Source organism: Ambystoma mexicanum, chromosome 6p (assembly GCF_040938575.1).
Source record: "Ambystoma mexicanum isolate Mex_15411 chromosome 6p, UKY_AmexF1_1, whole genome shotgun sequence".
NCBI classification, from domain to species: domain Eukaryota; kingdom Metazoa; phylum Chordata; class Amphibia; order Caudata; family Ambystomatidae; genus Ambystoma; species Ambystoma mexicanum.
The window spans coordinates 143260974-143280843 of record NC_090935.1 but is presented as its reverse complement, the minus strand read 5'-3'; the positions used below and the strand labels follow the sequence as shown (position 1 = coordinate 143280843).

The 19870-nt window shown below is 46.8% G+C and overlaps 1 protein-coding gene across 1 annotated transcript in view; it reads right to left on the bottom strand.

The window, feature by feature from the left end:
• The window catches only part of ARID3C (AT-rich interaction domain 3C), an 815039-nt gene that overhangs the window by 53768 nt on the left and 741401 nt on the right, over positions 1-19870 (bottom strand). Inside the window, exons 4-6 of the mRNA XM_069626829.1 lie at positions 9128-9311; positions 6221-6465; positions 2804-3088 (exon numbers count right to left, since the gene is read on the bottom strand). Coding sequence (XP_069482930.1) covers positions 2804-3088; positions 6221-6465; positions 9128-9311 — 714 coding nt within the window. The remainder of the gene's footprint in view (positions 1-2803; positions 3089-6220; positions 6466-9127; positions 9312-19870) is intronic.

Here is a 19870-nt window from a genome sequence, read left to right as displayed (position 1 = left end):
CGGGGATTGATTTGTAGATGTCCGGTGGACAAAGATCGATGGGTGTACCAGCTTTCAAGCTGTGTTTTACCAGAATTGCGAATGCCTCTGCTGATATTTCAGGAAGGTTTTTGAGTTTGTGCTGAGGTTCTGTGATAGGGTCGCCTGGTAGTATGTTGTGGTCGGTTGGTATGTTTTTTATGGTATGTCGTTGATTTTTTTTTAAGTGGTCTGCCAGGTCGCTGCATAGTTTCGCTGAGGGGTTTGGGGTGGTGTTGCAGCCTGGTGGGTTTCTCATCTCTTTAATGATGTTAAACATTTCTTTTTGTGTGTTGGTGGCATTGGTGATTCTGTCATCATAATGCCTTCTCTTTGCCTTTTGAATTTCCTTCTTGTATGCACAGATTTGTCTCTGGAACAGGTTTTTTTTTGTCTGGGTTGTATTCTTTCCTCCCTGTTTCCAGTTCCATCTTTTTGTTTTCCTTTTTCATGGTGCTTAGTAGTGGGGTGAACCATTTGGCCATTGCTCTTTTTTTTGATGGGGTGAATGATTTTTCTGGGGCGATCTTGTCGGTTGCGTCTGCAATCCATTTGTGTAGTAGCTCCGCATTCCCGTCTAGGTCAGCTAGCTCTAGTTCTGTAGTTGAGAGTTTGGCTGACTCCCGTTGTTCGAATAGGTTGCTTTCTTTGACGCATTTCCAGTTTCTTTTTGAGGTGGTTGTGAGTTTAGGGGGTTGGATACAGACTTGAGTAGGAAGAGTGATTACGAATGGGATGATGAGGTGGTCGCTCCACAATATTTGTATCGGCGGTGCCGTGGTGATGAGTTTTTTTTTGCGATAATTGCGTCGAGGCTTCGTCCTGCCGAGTGTGTTGCCCCTTTGACTAGTTGTTGCAGTTTCATGGTAGTGAGTTGTTCAATCAGTGAGTTTTGGGAGTTGGCGAGACTGTCTTCAAACCAGATGTTGAAGTCCCCCAGGATGATTAGGTGTTCGTGGTTGATGGCTATGTTGGTGATGGCTTCTATGAAGTTGTCAACGAAGGTTGGTCTGTATACCAGGATGAATGAGACATTGGTTTTGGGCTTGCTGTTAGGTGTACTACCATGGTTTCACAGTGGAGGATGTTGAGCAGTTTGTCTGTTTCTATTTTCAGGTGTCCTTTGAATGCTATTGTGACGCCTCCTCCTTTTCTGTTTTTCCTGTTTATTTGAAGGCATTTCAAGTTGGTTGGAAGGCAGCTTTGGAGTGTGATTTTGTAGTTGTCATCCAGCCATGTTTCTGTGATGAACAGGATATCAATGCTGTTGTCATCGAGTAGGTCGAAGATCTCTGTTGAGTGTTTTGACATGGATCTTGCGTTTATAAGATTGCAGTGGAGTTTGGAGGTGTTGTTTGTGTTGGGCTTTCTTGTAGAGGTAGTCTTCTGATCTGTGTTTCGGTTTCCTTCCTGGTCGATCTCTTGCTGAGGTGTAGGTTTTGGGGTGTCAGTTTTCGATGAGTTCTTCTAGGTTCTGTCTTGGGTTTTTGTTTTCGTCGGGTTCGTCTTCCATGAGCTTGGGGTTTCGGTTGGAAGTTCTTCTTGCTTTGGTGATGTAAGGTGTTATTGCATCGGTTGTGTGTTTGTTATTTCTTGTGTTGTTTATCCTTCTTCTGCACGTTTGTGTTGGGTAGCTTGATGTTGCTGTTTCTAGCGTTGGGTTGGTTTGCTCTGGTGACCAGTTGTCAGCGAGGTAAGGAGTTAAGTAGAGGGATTTGTCTCTTCTCTCAGAGTTGGTTCTATTCTTGTTCCATAGTGCGGGATTGCGTTCTGTAATTGTGGTTCTTTGTTGCTGTTCGGGAGTGTTTGATGCTTCTTCTCTTTTTCTATCCCTCGGAATGGGTCGTTTATGCGGCATTATAGGAGGTTGTTTGGTCTTTGTTTGTTTACTGATGCCCAGTTGGTTCTACTTTGGTCTGGTTGTCTTGTGGTATAGTAATCAGTGTGGAGGGCTGTCCGCTAACAGTTAGGGCCCTGTCTGTGGGTGGTATTTCCGGCTGGTGTGATGGCTAAATAGAAGCTGGGCACAGTATATGGTTACCCTCTCTAATAAAACCTGTTAATTTCAATTTTCTGTTTATCTTCAATTACAAGACCTTTACATTCTGCCACCAAAAATCATAAGGTAGCTTCGACTAAGGCAATGGCAATGCCAGAGCCATGTCAAGAGTCAAGTATTGCATGCCTAAAACTGGGCCATTAAAAGTTGGAAAGAAGCTCAGAGCTTTAGTCCTAAACATAGAATAGAAAGAGGTGAAAGGCACAGCCCCAGACATTTAAAAGGAACATTTGAACTCCAGAGGCCCAACATGGGTCTCTGTTGTAGGACGGATCCAAATGTATGTGTGCCTAAATATCAGAAAAGAGAAAGAGAATCAAATCTCTACAACTAGGCGGTACTAAACAATGGAATGCACTTCAGAAAATGGTACTGGTCGAGATTAGAGCTAGTCTTTTGATGCGTCAAAAGTTAAGGGGGTACTTTGGAGTCAAGAGGATCACAGGGAATTCAGCACTGTATGTATTGTAGGTCGAGAATGTGTCTCTCCCTGCTATTAAAATTGTAGGTATATTATGGTCCTGAGGCTCTTCGACCATATCCTGAGTGGTACTGGAGCTGTACTAAGCAATAAAACAGACTAATCCAGCCTTTGATTAACAATGTTCCAGTTTTGGAGGACCTCCTTAACCAAACATGTGTGCTGTACCACTACCCAAGCGGTCTTTAGCATAAACTGCAAAATTTTACTGGGTTTGGGATTTTGCCCACTCATCCCCCACTCACCTCGACTGTTGATTTTAATGTTCATGGGGAACTGGGAAGCCATGGCTAGCAGGTTCTGCTGCAATGCATGCTGCATCAACCGCTGCTGCTCCGCTGCCATTAGCGCCATCTTCTTCTCGGGGGGTTCGCCCGACTCCAGCTTCTCCCGCAGTTGCTCGATGGCTGCCGCCTGTGCTGCCTGAGCCGCCTGCACTGCCACCACCTGGGCGGCTTTGAGATGATGTCCCGCCAAGTTAACGGGGATGCCGAGCCTGTTTTGGATGGCCGATGACATCATGCTCTCTTCTGCAAGTAAAGAGATAACCAAAACATTGTTGAATCATGTCAGTTAAACGGAACGACAAAAGTGACAGGCTGTTCTTGTTAGGAGTACGTTATTTTGGCAACTGTGATACGTTAAGAATGAAAGGTGTCTTCTTATGGCAATACAAAGTGGGCACCTGGGAGCTCGTGCTAACATCTTGCTACAGCAATATGATGACTACTTGAACAGTTGCTGCCAAACAGGGACGCTATCATGGGCATGGTGCCTATCAAACTTGCCACATACCTTCATTGCATGTAAAGGTAAGCAAGTCGGCATTCCACTCCCTTGCACACCCTTACATTTCAGGAAGAGAGGGGCAAGGTGAAGCTGTCATGGCACCTCTCAGTCCGCCAGACTTCTATACGCAATGGCAAAGTGTCAGGTGATTTCCCCCATCTCAAAAAGATTTTAACACATTTTAAACCCCCCGCAGGGATTGCATACAGTAATGGGGTACCTACTATTTTCGGAATTAAGAAGACAGGACAATCAATATGTCCATGGCCCTCATAAGGACCCTGGCGCTAAGTGTTTAACAGCGCCGTAAAAGGCTGTGGCGCCGTTAAACACTTAGCGCCTTGCTACGTGGGCCCTTTGCGGGACCCGACCTGAACAGCTGGTCTAGACCAGCCGTTAAAGTAGGGACCCGCAAAGGGACCTTGGTGCTAAATACGGCAATTTGCGGTACCGTACTTAGCGCCTTCCCCAGCCCCATTGAGCCCTATGGGGCAAAAATGGGAATAGGGAAGGGCCAATGTTCAATGGGGAATTACCGCCCCGCTAACCTTGGAATGGGGTGGTAATTCCCCATTGAACATTGGCAGACTTGTTACGATACCGGCAACAACCATGGTGCTAATAGCGCCATGGTTTAGCGCCAGTATCGTAATGAGTGCCCATATGTTCAAACTGCAGCGCAGGACACACATCCTAAAAAAACCTGTTCTTGTACATAAACCGATTAGGGAAACGAGACAGATCAACAGTTGTTTTAATGGGTCTTGCGTATAATTGGGACACACTTGGCCTGGAGCAAGTCACACCGTCAATCAGTGGCGGCCTGACCAAATTTGATATAAATTGGACCTTCTGTAAATGACCAATGAGGGATATGAGGGAACGAGCAGCTCAGTTAGGCTGTGTGCTCCAAGCTTGTTCAGATAGGGCAGGAGTCTGCAGCCTTTAGCTCGCCAGATGTTTTGGACTACAACTCCCATTAGCCCAAGCCAGCATAACCAATAATGAGGGTCCACCAGAGTCACTGGCCAAAAATCAGACATCCAGACCCCTATGATAGAGGAAGTCAAGGATGTTACCAAAGAACAGTGAAATACCTACGGAGATATTGGGTTGAACAGTCAAGTAGGAAATCGGAAGGAGACTATTCCATCAAAAACTCATTCTAGTCCAGTGGTGGGAACAGGGGAGGATGTGGGCAGTGGGTTCTCGGACAAGAAATTGGGTTGAAATTGATGTTTTTAAAATGTTTATTGCTTATAGCGCGAACCTAGCTTGAGAGCCTTATATACAACTTATATATAATGGCAATGACAACAATGTTGTTAGCAAAGTATAAAACAAAGGGTCCGTTTCACTTTAAGGAAAAATGTGCTATGTCCCAAAAGGTCAATTCCAATAGGTGACAAACGTGATGGTTTCAATGCTTATTGCAGTCGTTTTCGCTGGTAGTACATTTTTCTGTATTTTCTCAGCCAAAGCAATCTGTGTTGATTGTTAGGATGCTGCAACACTCTTGTTCATCCTCACAATGAGTTTTCTCCTGAAATGCCCGTGACACAATTTAGAAATATTTTTGGGGAGGCTGTGAATGTTTGCAGGCTGCACTTCTAGGCAATGCATGAGAACATGACTAGTTAATGGATAGTACACGGTCACAGTAGTTTTCAGATGTGCTCATCACATGACACTAGACAGAGTCAAAGCAATAATAAACTAACATTAATACAAAAGTGAATATGGCCAGCCAACGTAGACGGCCATGTGGTTTTCCTGATCTCACATGAACAATTGATTTTGCAAAGGGTTTACTCAGCTACGAGTGGCGAGTGCAAGGGGAGGGTAATATACACATGCTCATGCAAGGAAAGAACGCAACACATGCTGGCATACACTCCTAATGGTGATGACATCCACTGCGTGCTTTTTGTGAAGAACCAGGGGCCAAATTGTTCTGGGATCAGACTGCATACGCAGGCGTGTCCTCTGCTAGCTGAAGAACATGCCTCTCTTCATAACACACAGCAGAGGTTGTTACATTGAGTACCAGTAATTGGGTAATAATGCTCACAGTTATTACAGTGATTAGAGGTTGGAGGGCTCGAGGAAGAAAAACTATACAAATGAATTTCATTATTGCCACATGCTCAGTGATTAACCTGCCTGCTATCAGAAGTGGCCTCCTAACTTCTCGGATTTGACTAATTAGCCATTTAACGGCGAAATCTAAAGCAAAAGAAGAGCAGCTGGTCCTGAGGAAGTGTCCCAGTGCTGTCACCAAAGGAGCAGCTCTTTTTGCAATATTTTAAAGCAAAATTGTCACCGATTATATTGATTCTGAAAATGTAATCTCAGAATATTTCGAAATAAAACAAAGCTTTCCTTTCCAAAGATTACATTTATGTTTCTTAACTTTTCTTACATTTTGTTGTGAAACTTGACCTCCTGGATCATGCCTGTGTGGCAAGATGGCTTGTCCTACAACTCCCATAATCCTCCCCTATTGACTATGCTGGGTAGAGCTCATGGGAGTTGTAGACCGAATCATCTGGCAAGGCAAAGGTTGCTGACTTCTGCTGTATGGATGCACCAATTTCACCCACTTACAAAAAAGAAACTTCAATGCTGTGTTGATCTTTGTATCAATAATACATTGTGGAAGTGGATTAATTAACCACAATGCAAGTCTTCACCGTCACATTCTTGGGGATGTATTGCTTATGGAGTCTGTGGATGATGTGATGAAATGCTTACACATTCCAGGTTCATATTTCACTGGTAATGGGCTCCAGCAGCCCAGCTACCTGGTTCATAGACCTTCATCATTCTGCCTAGAACACAGTCCCTAGTCTAGACGGCCCACTCGCACTCACCTTTCTTGATCGGCGTCATATGGCTGAACTGCCCGCCGTTGTGCGTCGTTATGCTCAGGGATGACATGGGAATCTTTGGCGAGCTGAGCATGTTGGGCGTCCCCACAGGTGAGTAGTTAAACATCGAGGACCCGAAGCTTTGCCTTCGACCTTCCCTCCTGTTGCTGTCGATGGCGGCCTGCAGCTCCCCGGGAGAACTGAGCCCTCGCTTTTCACATTCGTAAGGATAAAGGTATTTCATATATCTGAAAGAGAGCGGGAACATGAACTGAAAAAAGAGATCCACCCAACAGGGACACAGCTCTCACGACAGAATAAATGATACAGGCCAACATGCACCATTCCATGTGGGAGATGCTAGCCCAACCTTGGATTTTATCACCCCCATCTGCTTCCATTCCTATAAAACAATGTATCCATTCCAACCACGTCACACTATGTGTACATGAGCAACGTGGAAGGCACACTGCTAGGGTACAAACCTTGAGAGCAGTAGGATCCCAAGAACCAGTTAATTTGGGAGTAGTTGGAGAATAATGGTTGGAATCCGGAATCCTTTCACTGCAGGTTCTTATCTTTTGACCTGCTTGCTTACATCACCAAAAATAAAATGAAGGATCTCTGAAAGTGGACATGGGCTTAAAGTACTTTCAGCCTCATCACGAGTTGGCCGGCATCAATTGTATTTGTGTTACCCCTCAACTTGCCGGATCATGGGTTGGGTGGTAACTGTAATTCCTCATTGGGTCCATTTGTGCCTGTAAATTGACATTTTTCCAGCGCATTTACCCCGAGCTTAGAGCTGGAGGTAAATGCTGCCAGCTCGAGATTGGGCAGACTCTTAAATGCAGCGGTAATAGCGTTGCTGCCACATTTAAGGGCTACCGCCCAACTCATGATAAGGCCCTTTGCCTGGAATCCTAATCGCAGGCGATTGAACACGGAGGCCATCTTGTTGCTGCTCTTTGTACATCCAGGGATCTTCTCCCCCTGCCTCATTTATGATCTAGTCGTTTTCTACATCATTCTGAAACACACCTTGTTGCACCTGCTTCTCTGTTATCATATCTACACCACATGAGTCTGTACTACAAAGGGGCTAAAATCAAAGTGTGGTGTTGCAACTCTACAGTTGGATTGGGGGGCGCAACTATTTAGTGAGAAACGTAGGGATGTGAAGGTGCATTCATAGACTTCCTCTCTCTGGCACTGCTAGAGTTCTTAACCACTCACAAGTTGCTATGACTGCACCATCAGATGGATACCCTGGTACCTTCCATTGCATGGTGAATTGGGGGCTGGTGGGACAAGGGTGTAGCACTCACACACTACGACAAGGAAGGTTGCCAAAAGCAATGCCAGTGGTCCCAAACCACGTAAACCCCTCAATCTAACTCTTTGTTTTGGGGAAACCAGAGGTTCATTACAAAGACAGGTTAGGCCATGTGCCACCTACAGGTAAAGTAAGTACCTGTGATGTCACTTCCTATCATTTCATGTCCTATTATGTCACTCTGTTACTTGATCTGGGTCAGTGCTTGCAGCATAAGACTCTCCCAGTAAATATAAAAGTTTTCATCCCTGAACACAGGTCTTTCTGCACTGAACAAACCAAATAGGACTTTTCTATATGAAGGCTGGTTGGAAGTTTAAGAAACTTGTTTGGAGTCGATAAGGTTTATTGGAATAAAGACGTGTCTTTCCTGCATTAGGGAATGTCATTATCGTTAAAAGCAAGAGGACATGTTCAAGAGCCTTGGGTGTAGTCTTTATTTGTGGGTAATGTGGGAGGCCCTCTGAGCTATTTTTTCACTTTAAACCTCTTCGCTTCGAAAGTGGGCAGAGCCTATATTGGTTCCTTTTGAGAATTCTGGGCGAGCGTACAATCCCTTAGCACATACGGGGTTAAACATCAAGTTGATGATCCCTTTCTTGGGTCTTTGGTGTTCCAAGTAAGAGATCCGTCCTTGTTAACTGCAACATAGGTAGAAACCCGTGTACACTGAAAAGGCCCGTGTATATCCTCCCATTCGGCAGTAAAATGCCTTTCTGTACTGCATGAAAAGCAGAAAAATGAAGAAAAGCGCCCACTCACGTCATGGCCAGGCATATTAAGCCAGAAGCTACTTACTGCACACTGAAGGTCTGATTCTGAAAACAGTGGGAAACTACTGTGGCACTGTCACATGCTTCCCAATCAATATGTACCACTCCCGTTTTAAGGTCGGTGTAGTGACTGGCAGGGAGCAGTCGTGATTCCAATGGTGTAACAGTGGAGCAAAAGGGTCGCAGAGGGCGCAGCAGCCTCCCAATGCACCTTCCGTGCAAACGAAGGCACTTCTCTCATGCTCCGTGACATTTTCGGGTGGTGTAGCCTACATTAAGTGTGGCCGAGATGGGCTATGGGACGGACAAGATGCTGCTCTTTCTCGAATGCTACTTTACACACTCACTACTGCTGTCGCCACTGAACGTGGCTCTAGAGAAGATGGCTGTGGTACTGTTTTGCTATCTGCAACACGCCACGAAGATTTAGAGGCACATTTAGAAAGCCACAATGCAGTTCCTGTATTCCACGCCACTACAAAACGTGACACCACTATGCAACCTCCAAGATGCCCGATTTCTGAAGAAGTGACACAGTCACGGGCGAATTTCCTCGGTCTCCAAGGCCGTTGCCACGTAGTAAGGCGCAGACAACGGCTGGGGACCAAAACTGCCACCTTCCTTAAAGAACAGAATATGTAGTTAATTAGAATAGCGTGCTTCACCCATGGAAAAACATTGTTCAAATTTAGCACGGACCTCAAAATTGGGCCCTGAATATAGGTCAAGCAGAGGCACATAAACCTGGCCACTTCTGAATATATGGCGAGCACATGCACACAGCCTTCCTCAGCTACTTACTGCGTTCTGAGTGTGAAGGCAGCACTGGTGATGGAGGTGGGCAGGTTGAGGCCCTTGGTGATCTCCCGCCAGATCTTCTTGTTGATCACCTCCACCAGACCACCCTTTTCAGTCACCAGTCGGAAGAGGCTGTAAAGGTCGAGAACCTGCTTGGCCATGATGGGAATCCGGTTCACTGGAGTCCCTGAAAGAAGAACAAGAAATTAGCCCTGAGTAACCATGAGACATCTACCGTGCAGTCTAGACTAGCAGAGCACAAATCTACAGTCTGAGAGTAAATGACCACCCGCAGTACAAAATGATGCCTTGTGAAAACAGAGCAGTTCCATTCAAATCCCTCCAGCATGGCATGGTGTCAGGTGTTTCAGCCGCCATAGCTTTTACTTAATGTTAAAGCTTTGAACCCATGAGGCACACCACCAACCAAAACACTATTGGAAATTCTACTTACGCACTTCGGTTATTAAACTCTGGCTGAGTTACAATACTTGTAGTAATAATAGAGGATATCAAGTCACCACCGTCCTACGCAAAATACATTGTCGTCCTCTTCAGTCCAGGCTGCTGTTCAAGACTGTATCATCTACAAAGCAGTCATGAGTAGCACACCAGGCATACTGGCAGGTAAGCTTCACATAGGGCCTCATTACGAGTCCAGCGGTAACCGAGGCGGTAAAACCGCCTAGTTACCACCAGACTCGTATTACCATTCCGCCTCTGTGATTCCCGGAATTACCGGGGCATTACAACCCGGTGTCCCGGGAATTCCGGAGGCGGAATGGTGTAAATCCCCATTCCCATTGAGTTCTATGGGACTCAATGGCAATGGGGATCATGGAAACACCAGCACCATCTCGTGATGGTGCCGGTGTTTCCTCGTCTGCCTGCAGGCGGGCGGTTTTAAACCCGCCAGGTCAGACCTGGCAGGAACGCCACCTCCCGCCTGCAGGACGCGGGATCGGGGGGTCCGGAATTAACAGTGGCGGCGGGTTTACCGCCACTGTTATTTCCAGACCACCCGACCTGTAATGAGGCCCATAGCCTACTTGAGCAGCAAATCAAACTATCTACTCTAATCACAACAGCTCCGCAAAGAGAGGACCTGCAAACAATCCTTCTCTTGTCATGCACACTCCCTCTGGAACTCGATCCCAGTATATTGACTTGGAATGCCCCCTACAATTCCCTGAATTCGCAAATCTCGAAAAAAGTGTTTGTTTCATAAGCACCGGTACATGGAGAAAGCCAATGGACGCACAGAATGCAACTCACAGTACTATGCTACTGTTGAAAGATGCCAGGCCAAGCGCTGGCTACCCAACCCTTGTACAGCGCTCCATGCTTTCCAGCTTGCTCTGTGTTTTGAACAATAACATAAAATATAAAATAAAAAACAAAAGTAAAATAAGTCCCACCATCTCTAAATTGCAAGTGGACGGCTCATTCGACAGTCACAAATCATTTGAGTCCAATATCTATTCAAAAGGTAATTCAGGGTCATTCTGGGAGTGAACCACTGCATTGTATCTCACTTATTATATCTGCCTGTCCTCCATCTTGCAGTGTGGCCTCTTGAATATTAGAGCCGTGCATATACCTTAAGAATCCTACAGCACTTCAACCCCATTGAATATGGTATGAAGTGCTATACAAATATAAGATAACATATATGATCTCAAAACACAATTTCCTAGCTAAACACCTTCTTGGATCTTTAAAAAGTGCTCGAGATGAACTTGTCCTCCAAGCACTCAAAATGCAACCCAACCTTTATAGGGACACTGCTGTATGTTGCAACCATCCTTTGGAATTCCGACCCGCATAGCACTTGTAAACATGCAGCTGCCCTTAATCAGTTTCTATACAACCTAGTTATCATGAGTATATTGGGGATGACCAATAAAACTAATCTTGAGATTCCAGAGGCGAGGTTAATGTATAAATACATAAGGTCTGGCCACATGGCGATAGCCAATAAGCATGGCAGGATTTGCGCTACAAGTGCCCCTTGGCACTTCTGCTGTTCCACGTCCCACCTGCTTTACTTATTTTCCCTTTAAATTTGAGGGCCAGTGACTTGACTGTCAAGGTTACCTTCAATCTAAAGACTATCCGACGTATAAAAGAAGATTATTTCCGCGACATAACCGAACATGCTGGAAGTTACTCTTACTTTGTCTGATACTTCCATCGTCCAAGATGGCCGGTTGAACATCGGAAAAGCTTCAGCAAGTGGAGCGACCCGTCTGTACACTAGGGCCTTATTCCGGGGAGATCCAGCTCCTGTAAAGTTAGTGGTGGGTGGCTTACAGGGACCCCGTTGTCACGCATACCAGTCTGCCAGATGGGCCCTGGCCCGCTTCTAAACTGAAATCAATTCCAATCACTGCTGTCGTTGGTGGGCAAGTGCAGCCACTCATACAGGAATAGTAATTATATTCAGTTTCAGAATTCAGCGCAGGCCCTTATCAGGCAGGTTTAGTTCCAATGAAGTCAAGTGTCTGCCGCCTGCCCTGGCACTTCAACACCTGAGGCCCTCAACAAGATGGATCCGGCACGGTGGCCGTCAATAACTCAGGGAATTGAGAGGGGATTTGCCGCAGCTGCTGCACAATTTCGTCTCGTGCTTGAAGGAGGTTTAGCAAAATCTTTAGGCTGGGCCCTATCAATCCAAAATGAGTGACGGGCTAATTCGCACAGAAAAGTCAATTTGTCTAAGTTTTACATGAATGTCTTTGTGATTCTCAGCCCTTCTTATATTTCATCCCTTTTCTACCTCTTACACAAACTAGTTTTAGATCTATTGCAAATGCCTTCATTGATCTCTCTGCACCGCATCCTGATGTGTAACAAACTCCATGAGCCTAAGAGACGGGCACGTGGGTGCTGACATGGAAGGTGTATACCATTGGAGCAGGTATGGGATGGGCACCCCTAAACAAATAATCGACATGAAGATAACAGATACAAGTTGTTTTGTATAAATGTAGAATTAACCACATGACGTTTGAAGTGCACAAACAAACCTACAGGGTGATTTACAAAGAAGTCACTCTGAACTACCTTTGAGTTAAACGAAGAAGTTTGGATATTTGATTCACAGTGCAGCTTCTTTGTGTGACTCCGAGTTACTCCTGACATACTATAAGTATGTTGTCAGGTCAGGAGTAAGACGGAGGTACTTACAGTAATTTCCTTGTGAATCAAATGGCTCTCCGCAGGTTTACGTAAAGGACAAGAACAAGTTACGTACCCCAGGTAACGTTCTTTCGACTGGATGTGCCTCCCACCAATTCCTCATCTTTTGACATGTATTGTACAGCTTCAACTGCTTCAAATTTTTTTTTTCTCCAGAGGACGCTGTGCATTGATAGTGTTGACTCGATGTCCCCCGAAGGCCTCTGTCGAGGATGATGTAATCAAAAGACATACATTGCACGGGCAGCACCCATTGGCTTCAGTTCTTGTTTCCCCCCTTTTACAGCAGAAATACCTGCAAAAGTACGGGAATGACCTACTCAGCCTTGAAGGAACAGAAGCTGTAATAGCACAGGAATTTCTTCTGTGGACTAGGCTGGGAAGCGATGAGGAATATGTGGGAGGAACATCCAGTCTAAAGAACGTTACCAGGGATAAGTAACGTGTTCTTTGAATGGATTGTGTCCTCCCACGTATTCCTCATCTTTTGACAGACTCCCAAAGCAGTATTTGATTTGGAGGAGGGAGTTGAATTTGACTTTACATGTTTTCAAGAACCGAGTGCTTTACCAAAAGTGCCATCCTGGCCAAGGGAAGATTCCAGCCAATACTGCTTTGTGAATGTGTGGATAGTAGACCACATTGCTGCTTCACAAATGCTTTTAATTGGTACACCCCTCTGCAGAGCTGTAGAGGTAGCCATGCCGTGGTGGAATGGGCCCGTAAACCTTCAGGAGGCTCCTTTCCTGCCAACATACTACATTTTGAAATGGCCAGATTTATCCATCTGGATAAGGTCTGCTTAGAGACAGCCTGACCCAGTTTATGACCCGTATATCCGATGAAAAGTTGGTGATCAATATGCAGTTTTGACATTCTCGATATATTCCTTAGAACAACTCTATCCTTGTGGAAGATAGCAAAGGGTGGCTTGGACGAAAGTGCCTGCATCTCGCTCACTCTACGGGCTGATGTTAGAGCTACCAATAGAATGGTGCTAAAGGTTTTTTTAATTCTGTTTTTTCCTTCCCCACTTTGGACATCACCAGCTCATATATCCTAGATATCTCGTGCCCTTCTTCAGCTATGCCATATATTATTTCTATGGCAGCGTCCGGTTGCTCTTCTAATACTAATTCGGACCATCTCTCTTTGATTCGCCGCACCATCATATGGTATGTAATATATTGTCCCGTATTTAACCCTGTTTCCTCCACCAGCATCTCAAATTCTTTTATCCTCCCCTCTTGCCATATGTCTCCCACTGTTGCTATCCCTACCGGTTCCCAGTGCTTCCTGATCGTCCTCATTAGTTGGCTTTCATTTCCCGTCAATGCGACTAGTGGTACTTGCGGGGAACACAGTGATGGGTTCTCCATTACCTGACAGGCCTTATGCAATATTTCCCATCCCAATATCATCATCTCTGGGCGCTCATTCATATCTGATTTGGGCAGTCATATAATTTCTTTCAAGAATGATGCTAAAGGTTAACAACCTTAAAGGACATGAATGTAAAGGTTCAAAAGGTGCCCACATTAGACATTTCAGAACCAGATTAAGGTCCCAAACTGGAACCTGGAAAGGAGATAGAGGGAACACATTGGTGAGCACCTTTAGAAATGGTGTCACCAGTGGAATTTAGAAGTAAGAACATTACTCTGACGAGCGCTTAAAGATGGACAGCGCCGCCAAATAGCCACCAGATTGGCCAAAGATAGCACAAAGGATAGAACAGCCAGTGTTTTACACATAAAACACATGTTCGTATTAGGAGTGACATTGGCTAGGGCCAGGTGCAGAATGGGGGAAAAGTTGTCTGCTGTGAGTATACTTGTTTGTCGCCCCTATCAGGAGGGATGGTAGGGTACACCACTTGTTTAGATGTCGCAGTAGCAGCCTGCACCATCCGACTCTCCGGAGTGGGGTGTTTCGACAGGTAGTCAGGGTCACTACTGGAAGGGCGGTAAAATTCTTGGTCAAGTTCTTATTAACAGCCAGATTGGTCTCTGGTGTATCCTAATTCATCGCCATCATTTTCTGCAAGGCAATGTGAAATGGTAAAATAGGATCTGACTGCGGACCTTTGTCTAAAATGTCAGTACGGTTATCTTGTTTGTATTGTAATGGAGGTCTACTCAAACCCATGTAGTCCACTAACTTTGACATGAGCTGCCTTTAGGGCGCATCTCCATGCTCCCCAGCCTCTGGTTTCCCAATCTCTAATTCAGGAGAGGTAGCCACCCCACTCGTAGTCTGCAGGCTGTCATAGAGGCCCCTTATCCTGGATTCCTCTGCAGTAAAACTCTCAGGGACATTCATTGACAGCAAAGCTGTCAATGAAGGCGAAGCTGGCGTCGAAGGTGTTGATGGCATTGACCACCTCGACTTATGCTTGCGGCTCGACTGATCCTTCTATGAGACTTCATCGGATCGAGGCCTCGAGGGCTCACGATGCGGATCGGGCCTTCGTCCCAGGCTCGAGGGCGCGCAGGATGTAGGTCGAGCCTTTTCAATCCCGACTTCTTTTGAAGGTGCGGTAGGAGCATGGTTTGGAGGCTTTTATTTTTCAAATATTTTGAGCATCTCTGCTCCGAAAGCCTCCCACTCGGCCAGAGTGGACATTTTAGTTGGACAAGCAACTCTCTCCGGGGAAGTGCCCGACAACGAAGTCGACCTACAGTGCCTTCTGTTCGATTTCTTCGAGGACGAAGAAGAGTGGTGAGAGCTACTCCTCGATCTCGACCGCTTGGCCTTCTTCCTCTGAGGAGAGTCTCCTCTCGACTTGTCAGTCAAAGGTTTCACAGACTGGGTAGGAAATTTGGGTATTCATGTCATGATGCCTACCCCCCGGGGGATCAGACCAGGTACAGCAACCCCGGAAGCAGGCATCAAGTTACTTTGAGCAAGCGCAAAAACCCCTGCTAGGGGCTATTTGGGTGCGGTCCTGGCGCCTATGGCGCCAAGCTCATATGGAGAGTCAGTCCTGGCGCCTATGGCGCCAGGCTCATAGAGTAGAAGAACAAGTTACTTCTTACCTGGTAACGTTCTTTTGACGGGATGTTCCTCCAACGTATTCCTTATGTTTGATAATACGTTTCCAGCTTGCTGGCCTCGGAAATTTTTTCTGTAGAGGGCGCTGCGCGTCGACGTCCGCCGAGTCGATGTCCCTCGACGGCCACCGTATCGGCGCCGACGTCACCATGCCCATAAATAGACATGCGCTGCGTCCGTTGCTTAGTTCCGTTTTGCAGTATAAGAAAAGACATGCCTGAATCGGTTAGTAACCTTGAAGGAGTGAAAGCTGCAACCACAAGGGAAGTTATCACTGCGGGGATGGAAGGGAGGGGCGATAAAGAATACGTCGGAGGAACATCCCATCGAAAGAATGTTACTAGGTAAGAAGTAACTTGTTCTTCGAAGGGATTGTGCCCTCCGACGTATTCCTTATCTTTGATAGACTCCCATAGCAGTGGTATGTAATCGGAGGAGGGAGTGATAGTGTTTCCCTTTAGGGATGTACCGAGTGTAATACGGCCTTGCCAAATCTGGTCTCTTGAGTAGTGGAAGAATCCAGATTGTAAAATTTTGTGAATGTATGTGCAGATGACCATATGGCAGCCGCACATATGTCCCGGACCGGTACCCCTCTCTGGAGAGCCGAAGAAGCTGCGATACCCCTGGTTGAATGAGCCCTGAGGTTTTGTGGTGGCTCTTTCCCTGCTAGTCTATAACATTCCAGGATGGCCAAGATAATCCACCTGGAGATGGTTTGTTTTGTTATGGGTAGTCCCAACTTGTGACCTGAGTATCCTACAAACAGCTGGTCTGCTTGCCTGATCCTAGCCATTCTGCTGCTGTAAAAGCTGAGAGCTCGCCTAGGGTCCAGCCTGTGTAGCCTTTCCTCCTCTTTCCCCGGATGGGGAGGAGGGTAGAATGAAGGCAAGGTAATTTTCTGAGTAATATGGAATTCAGAAACCACCTTTGGGAGAAAATTAGGCTTCACCTGAAGGACAACCTTGTCCTTGTGGAAAATTGTATGTGGGGGTTTACAGGAGAGAGCTTGTAGCTCACTCACCCTCCTAGCAGATATTAGTGCTACAAGTAGGACAGTTTTAAGTGTGAGAAATTTCAATGCGCAAGAGTGAAGTGGCTCGAATGGAGTGCTCATTAAGAGGTTTAAGACTAAATTTAAGTCCCATAATGGAACCTGCAATGGTTTTGGAGGGTAAACATTAGTTAGACCCTTGAGAAATTGTACCACTAGAGGAATTTTGAAATACGATGGTTCCTCCGCAGTGCGCTTGAAGATAGAAAGCGCTGCGAGATAGCCTTTTACAGTGCCAACTTGAAGGCCTGAGTTTGCCAAGTAGAGTAGAAACGATAACCCCGTTGGTGTACCACATGAAAAAGGGTCGATATTCTCTTCCCTACACCAGCTGCAAAACTTGTTCCAACGGCAGCGGTATAAAGACTTTGTTGCTGGTCTTCTGGCCGAAAGCAACACCTCCATGACGTCATCAGGGAGATCCCAATCCTTGTACTTCAACCTTTCAGAAGCCAAGCGTGAAGATTGAGGGTTCTGGTGTCTGGATGGAGAACCTGACCTCCCTTCTGCGATAGAAGGTTCTATGGCACCTTTCTCTAGCAGGTCCATAAGTTCCTGCAAGAGGAGCAGATCTGGAAGAACTTTTAGGGAGCTGTTCCCCGGTGGATGACTCTGAGGGATGTGTAGAAAGGGTAGGCAGTAACCTTGGGCAACTGTCTCCAACGCCCAAGCATCCGACGTTATAGCCTGCCATTCCGTCAGATGGTGAGTTAACCTGCCCCCTACAGGTGTCTTGTATGCGAAGGCCTCAGAGTGGTTTGGAGGTGGCTGATGCAGATGCCGAGGGTAAAGAGGCACCTGCTGCTGCTGCGGTCTTAGTACCTTTGACCCGTCCACCTCGGGTGGATCTTCTTTGGCCTCTTTGAGCCGGCTGTCCTCTGCCTTTTCCGAATGCGGAATAATAGCGAAAGGACTTTCCTCTCCCAGAGGTTCCTGAGGGGCGAAAAGGAGTTTGGCGGATAGCAGCTCCTAAGGATTTTGCTGCTGCTTTAGAAGTCTGTAACTTTTCCAGACTGTCATCAGCCTTTTTTCCGAATAACGAAAAGCCGTCAAAGGGCATATTCAAAAGTCTGGCCTGTACATCTGGAGCAAAGCCAGACTTTCGCAACCACGCATGCCTGTGGATTTTTGTACTAGCCACCATGGCCCTGCTGATACTGTCAGCGGAATCGATGCCTGTTTGAAGAGACTCGCACATGGCATCTTTGCCATCTTGAATGATGTTAAGGAAGGCTTCCTTCTCCTCTCCATCGGGTATGCAGTCAGCCGCTGATGAAGCACACTCCCATAATGTGTGACTAAACCTGGCGAGCGTACAGGTGGCGTTGATGGACTTCCAACGCCATACTACAGGCAGAGAAGACTTTCTTTGCCATAGAGTCGTACCTCTTGTCATCCCTGTCCTGTGGGACAGTAGGGTAAGCAGTCCTACTGCTGGATGAAGTTGCCGCTTGAACCACCAGGCTCTCTGGGGTCGGGTGTTTTGACAGGTCTTCAGGGTCAGCAGCCGCTACCCTATACTTTGTCGACAGTCTTTTATTGACTGCTGGGATGACTTCGGGAGTCTCCCAATTGGATGCAATTTTTCTTTGTAGGGCTGCATGGAAGGGGACCACCGGGTCCTCCTGTGGGCCTTTGTCCAATATATCCGTTAGATCTCCTGTTGGAAAACAGGTGAAGGCGCAGACGAACCCATAAACTCAATTATTCTTGCCATCAGGGTTCTATATGGTGTTTAGGCATGTTCCCCTGGGTCTGGCTTTACAAATTCCATTTCTGGGGAAGTGTCAAGTCCACTGGCCTCATGAAGTGAGTCCTGTAGTTCCTTCAGCCTCCTTTCTTCAGAGGTGAAATCCTCTGCAGCAGGCAGTGTGGATCTCTGTAAACCAAAGGTTTCTTGGTCAGAGTCTTCTCTTTCTTCATAAATTGAAGAATGACCAGGGTATTCTGATCTCTGAAATGGAGTAAAGCCCATCTCTAGGGCCGAAGGAGCCAAACTCGTCATTATTGGACGAGAAAATGTCGAAGTCGTCGACGCCGATGTAACCGGCTTCGAAGGTGCCGAAAATGGCGTTGAAAAAACTGGAAGGGGTCTCGAAGAACTCGAGAGGATCGGGATCCTACTCGAGGTCATCGACGACGGTCTCGGCGTCGTGCCGGAGGCCCTTGAAAACACCGTTGGCTGTGGAGCCTTGGTCCTCTCTTTCATCGGCGTCGGCGTCAACGATGGCGTCGAGTCGATCGACCGATGCATCGAGGAACCCTTCGACAACGGCGTTGACGTTGATGGCGCCGACCCGTGCGTCAAAGGAATCCTCGACGGCGGCGTCGAAGACGGTGCCTTCTTACCCGATGGCTCATGGCGCTCTCGGGTGGAATGTTTCGCCGGGTGCTGCGACTCGCGGCGTTTTGATTTTTTGGGTTTTTCACCCGGAGTATCACCCTCAGCTGTCTTCGAGGGGGTCGAGGACGCGTTCTTGAAGACGCTTAACATTTTCTTTCTGAATTCCTCCCACTCCACTTGAGAACTGTGTTTGGTGGGACAGGAAACTCTTTCTGGGGACACCGAAGACGACGAGGAATGGGACCTTCAACATCTCTTTTTTGAGTGTCTAGATCTCGACGAATGGTGGGAGCTGCTTCAAGATCTAGAATGGGAGTGTTTTCGACGGCGAGGAGACGAATGCCTCGACTCAGCCGAGGAAACCTTCGAGGAGGATTTGGCTGACTTACCTCTCTCGAGCTTCCCCTTTCGCTCCTTCAGGGCTTTCGCCATCATGGACATGCAGTCCTCACACTCCGAACAATGGTGCTCGGACCCCAAGCACCATAAACAGACCCTGTGTGGATCCGTTATTGACATTTTTTTACCGCAGTCTCGACATTTCTTGAAGCCGGATCGCGGTGTCGTCGGTTCTGATGAAGAAGCCATCGAGAACGATAAGTGAATATTTGTCGAAATAGATTTAGATAAACCTTACTGAACTGAGCAACGACGTTCCGAGGCCCCACGAAGCGCGGAAAAACGGAACTGAGCAACGGACGCAGCGCGTGTCTATTTATGGGCATGGTGACGTCGGCACCGATACGGTGGCCGTCAAGGGACATCGACTCGGCAGACGTCGACGTGCAGCGCCTCTACAGAAAAGATTTCCAAGGCCAGCAAGCTGGAAATGTATTATCAAAGATAAGGAATACGTCGGAGGACACAATCCCTTCGAACTTACCTGATGCAGACCATGCTGCAAGATTACCTGATGCCGACCATGCTGCAGAGCTCCAAGCCAAATGGGGCTTGGAAGGGACTATTTTACCTAGGGATTATGTTTTACTCGGGTGGGGCTGGGGAGGAATACTTACCTGGGACTACTTTGGAGGCTATTTAAACCACACCCGAAGAGCAGCACACGCTTCGCGTTATTCTGCATCCAGCAGCG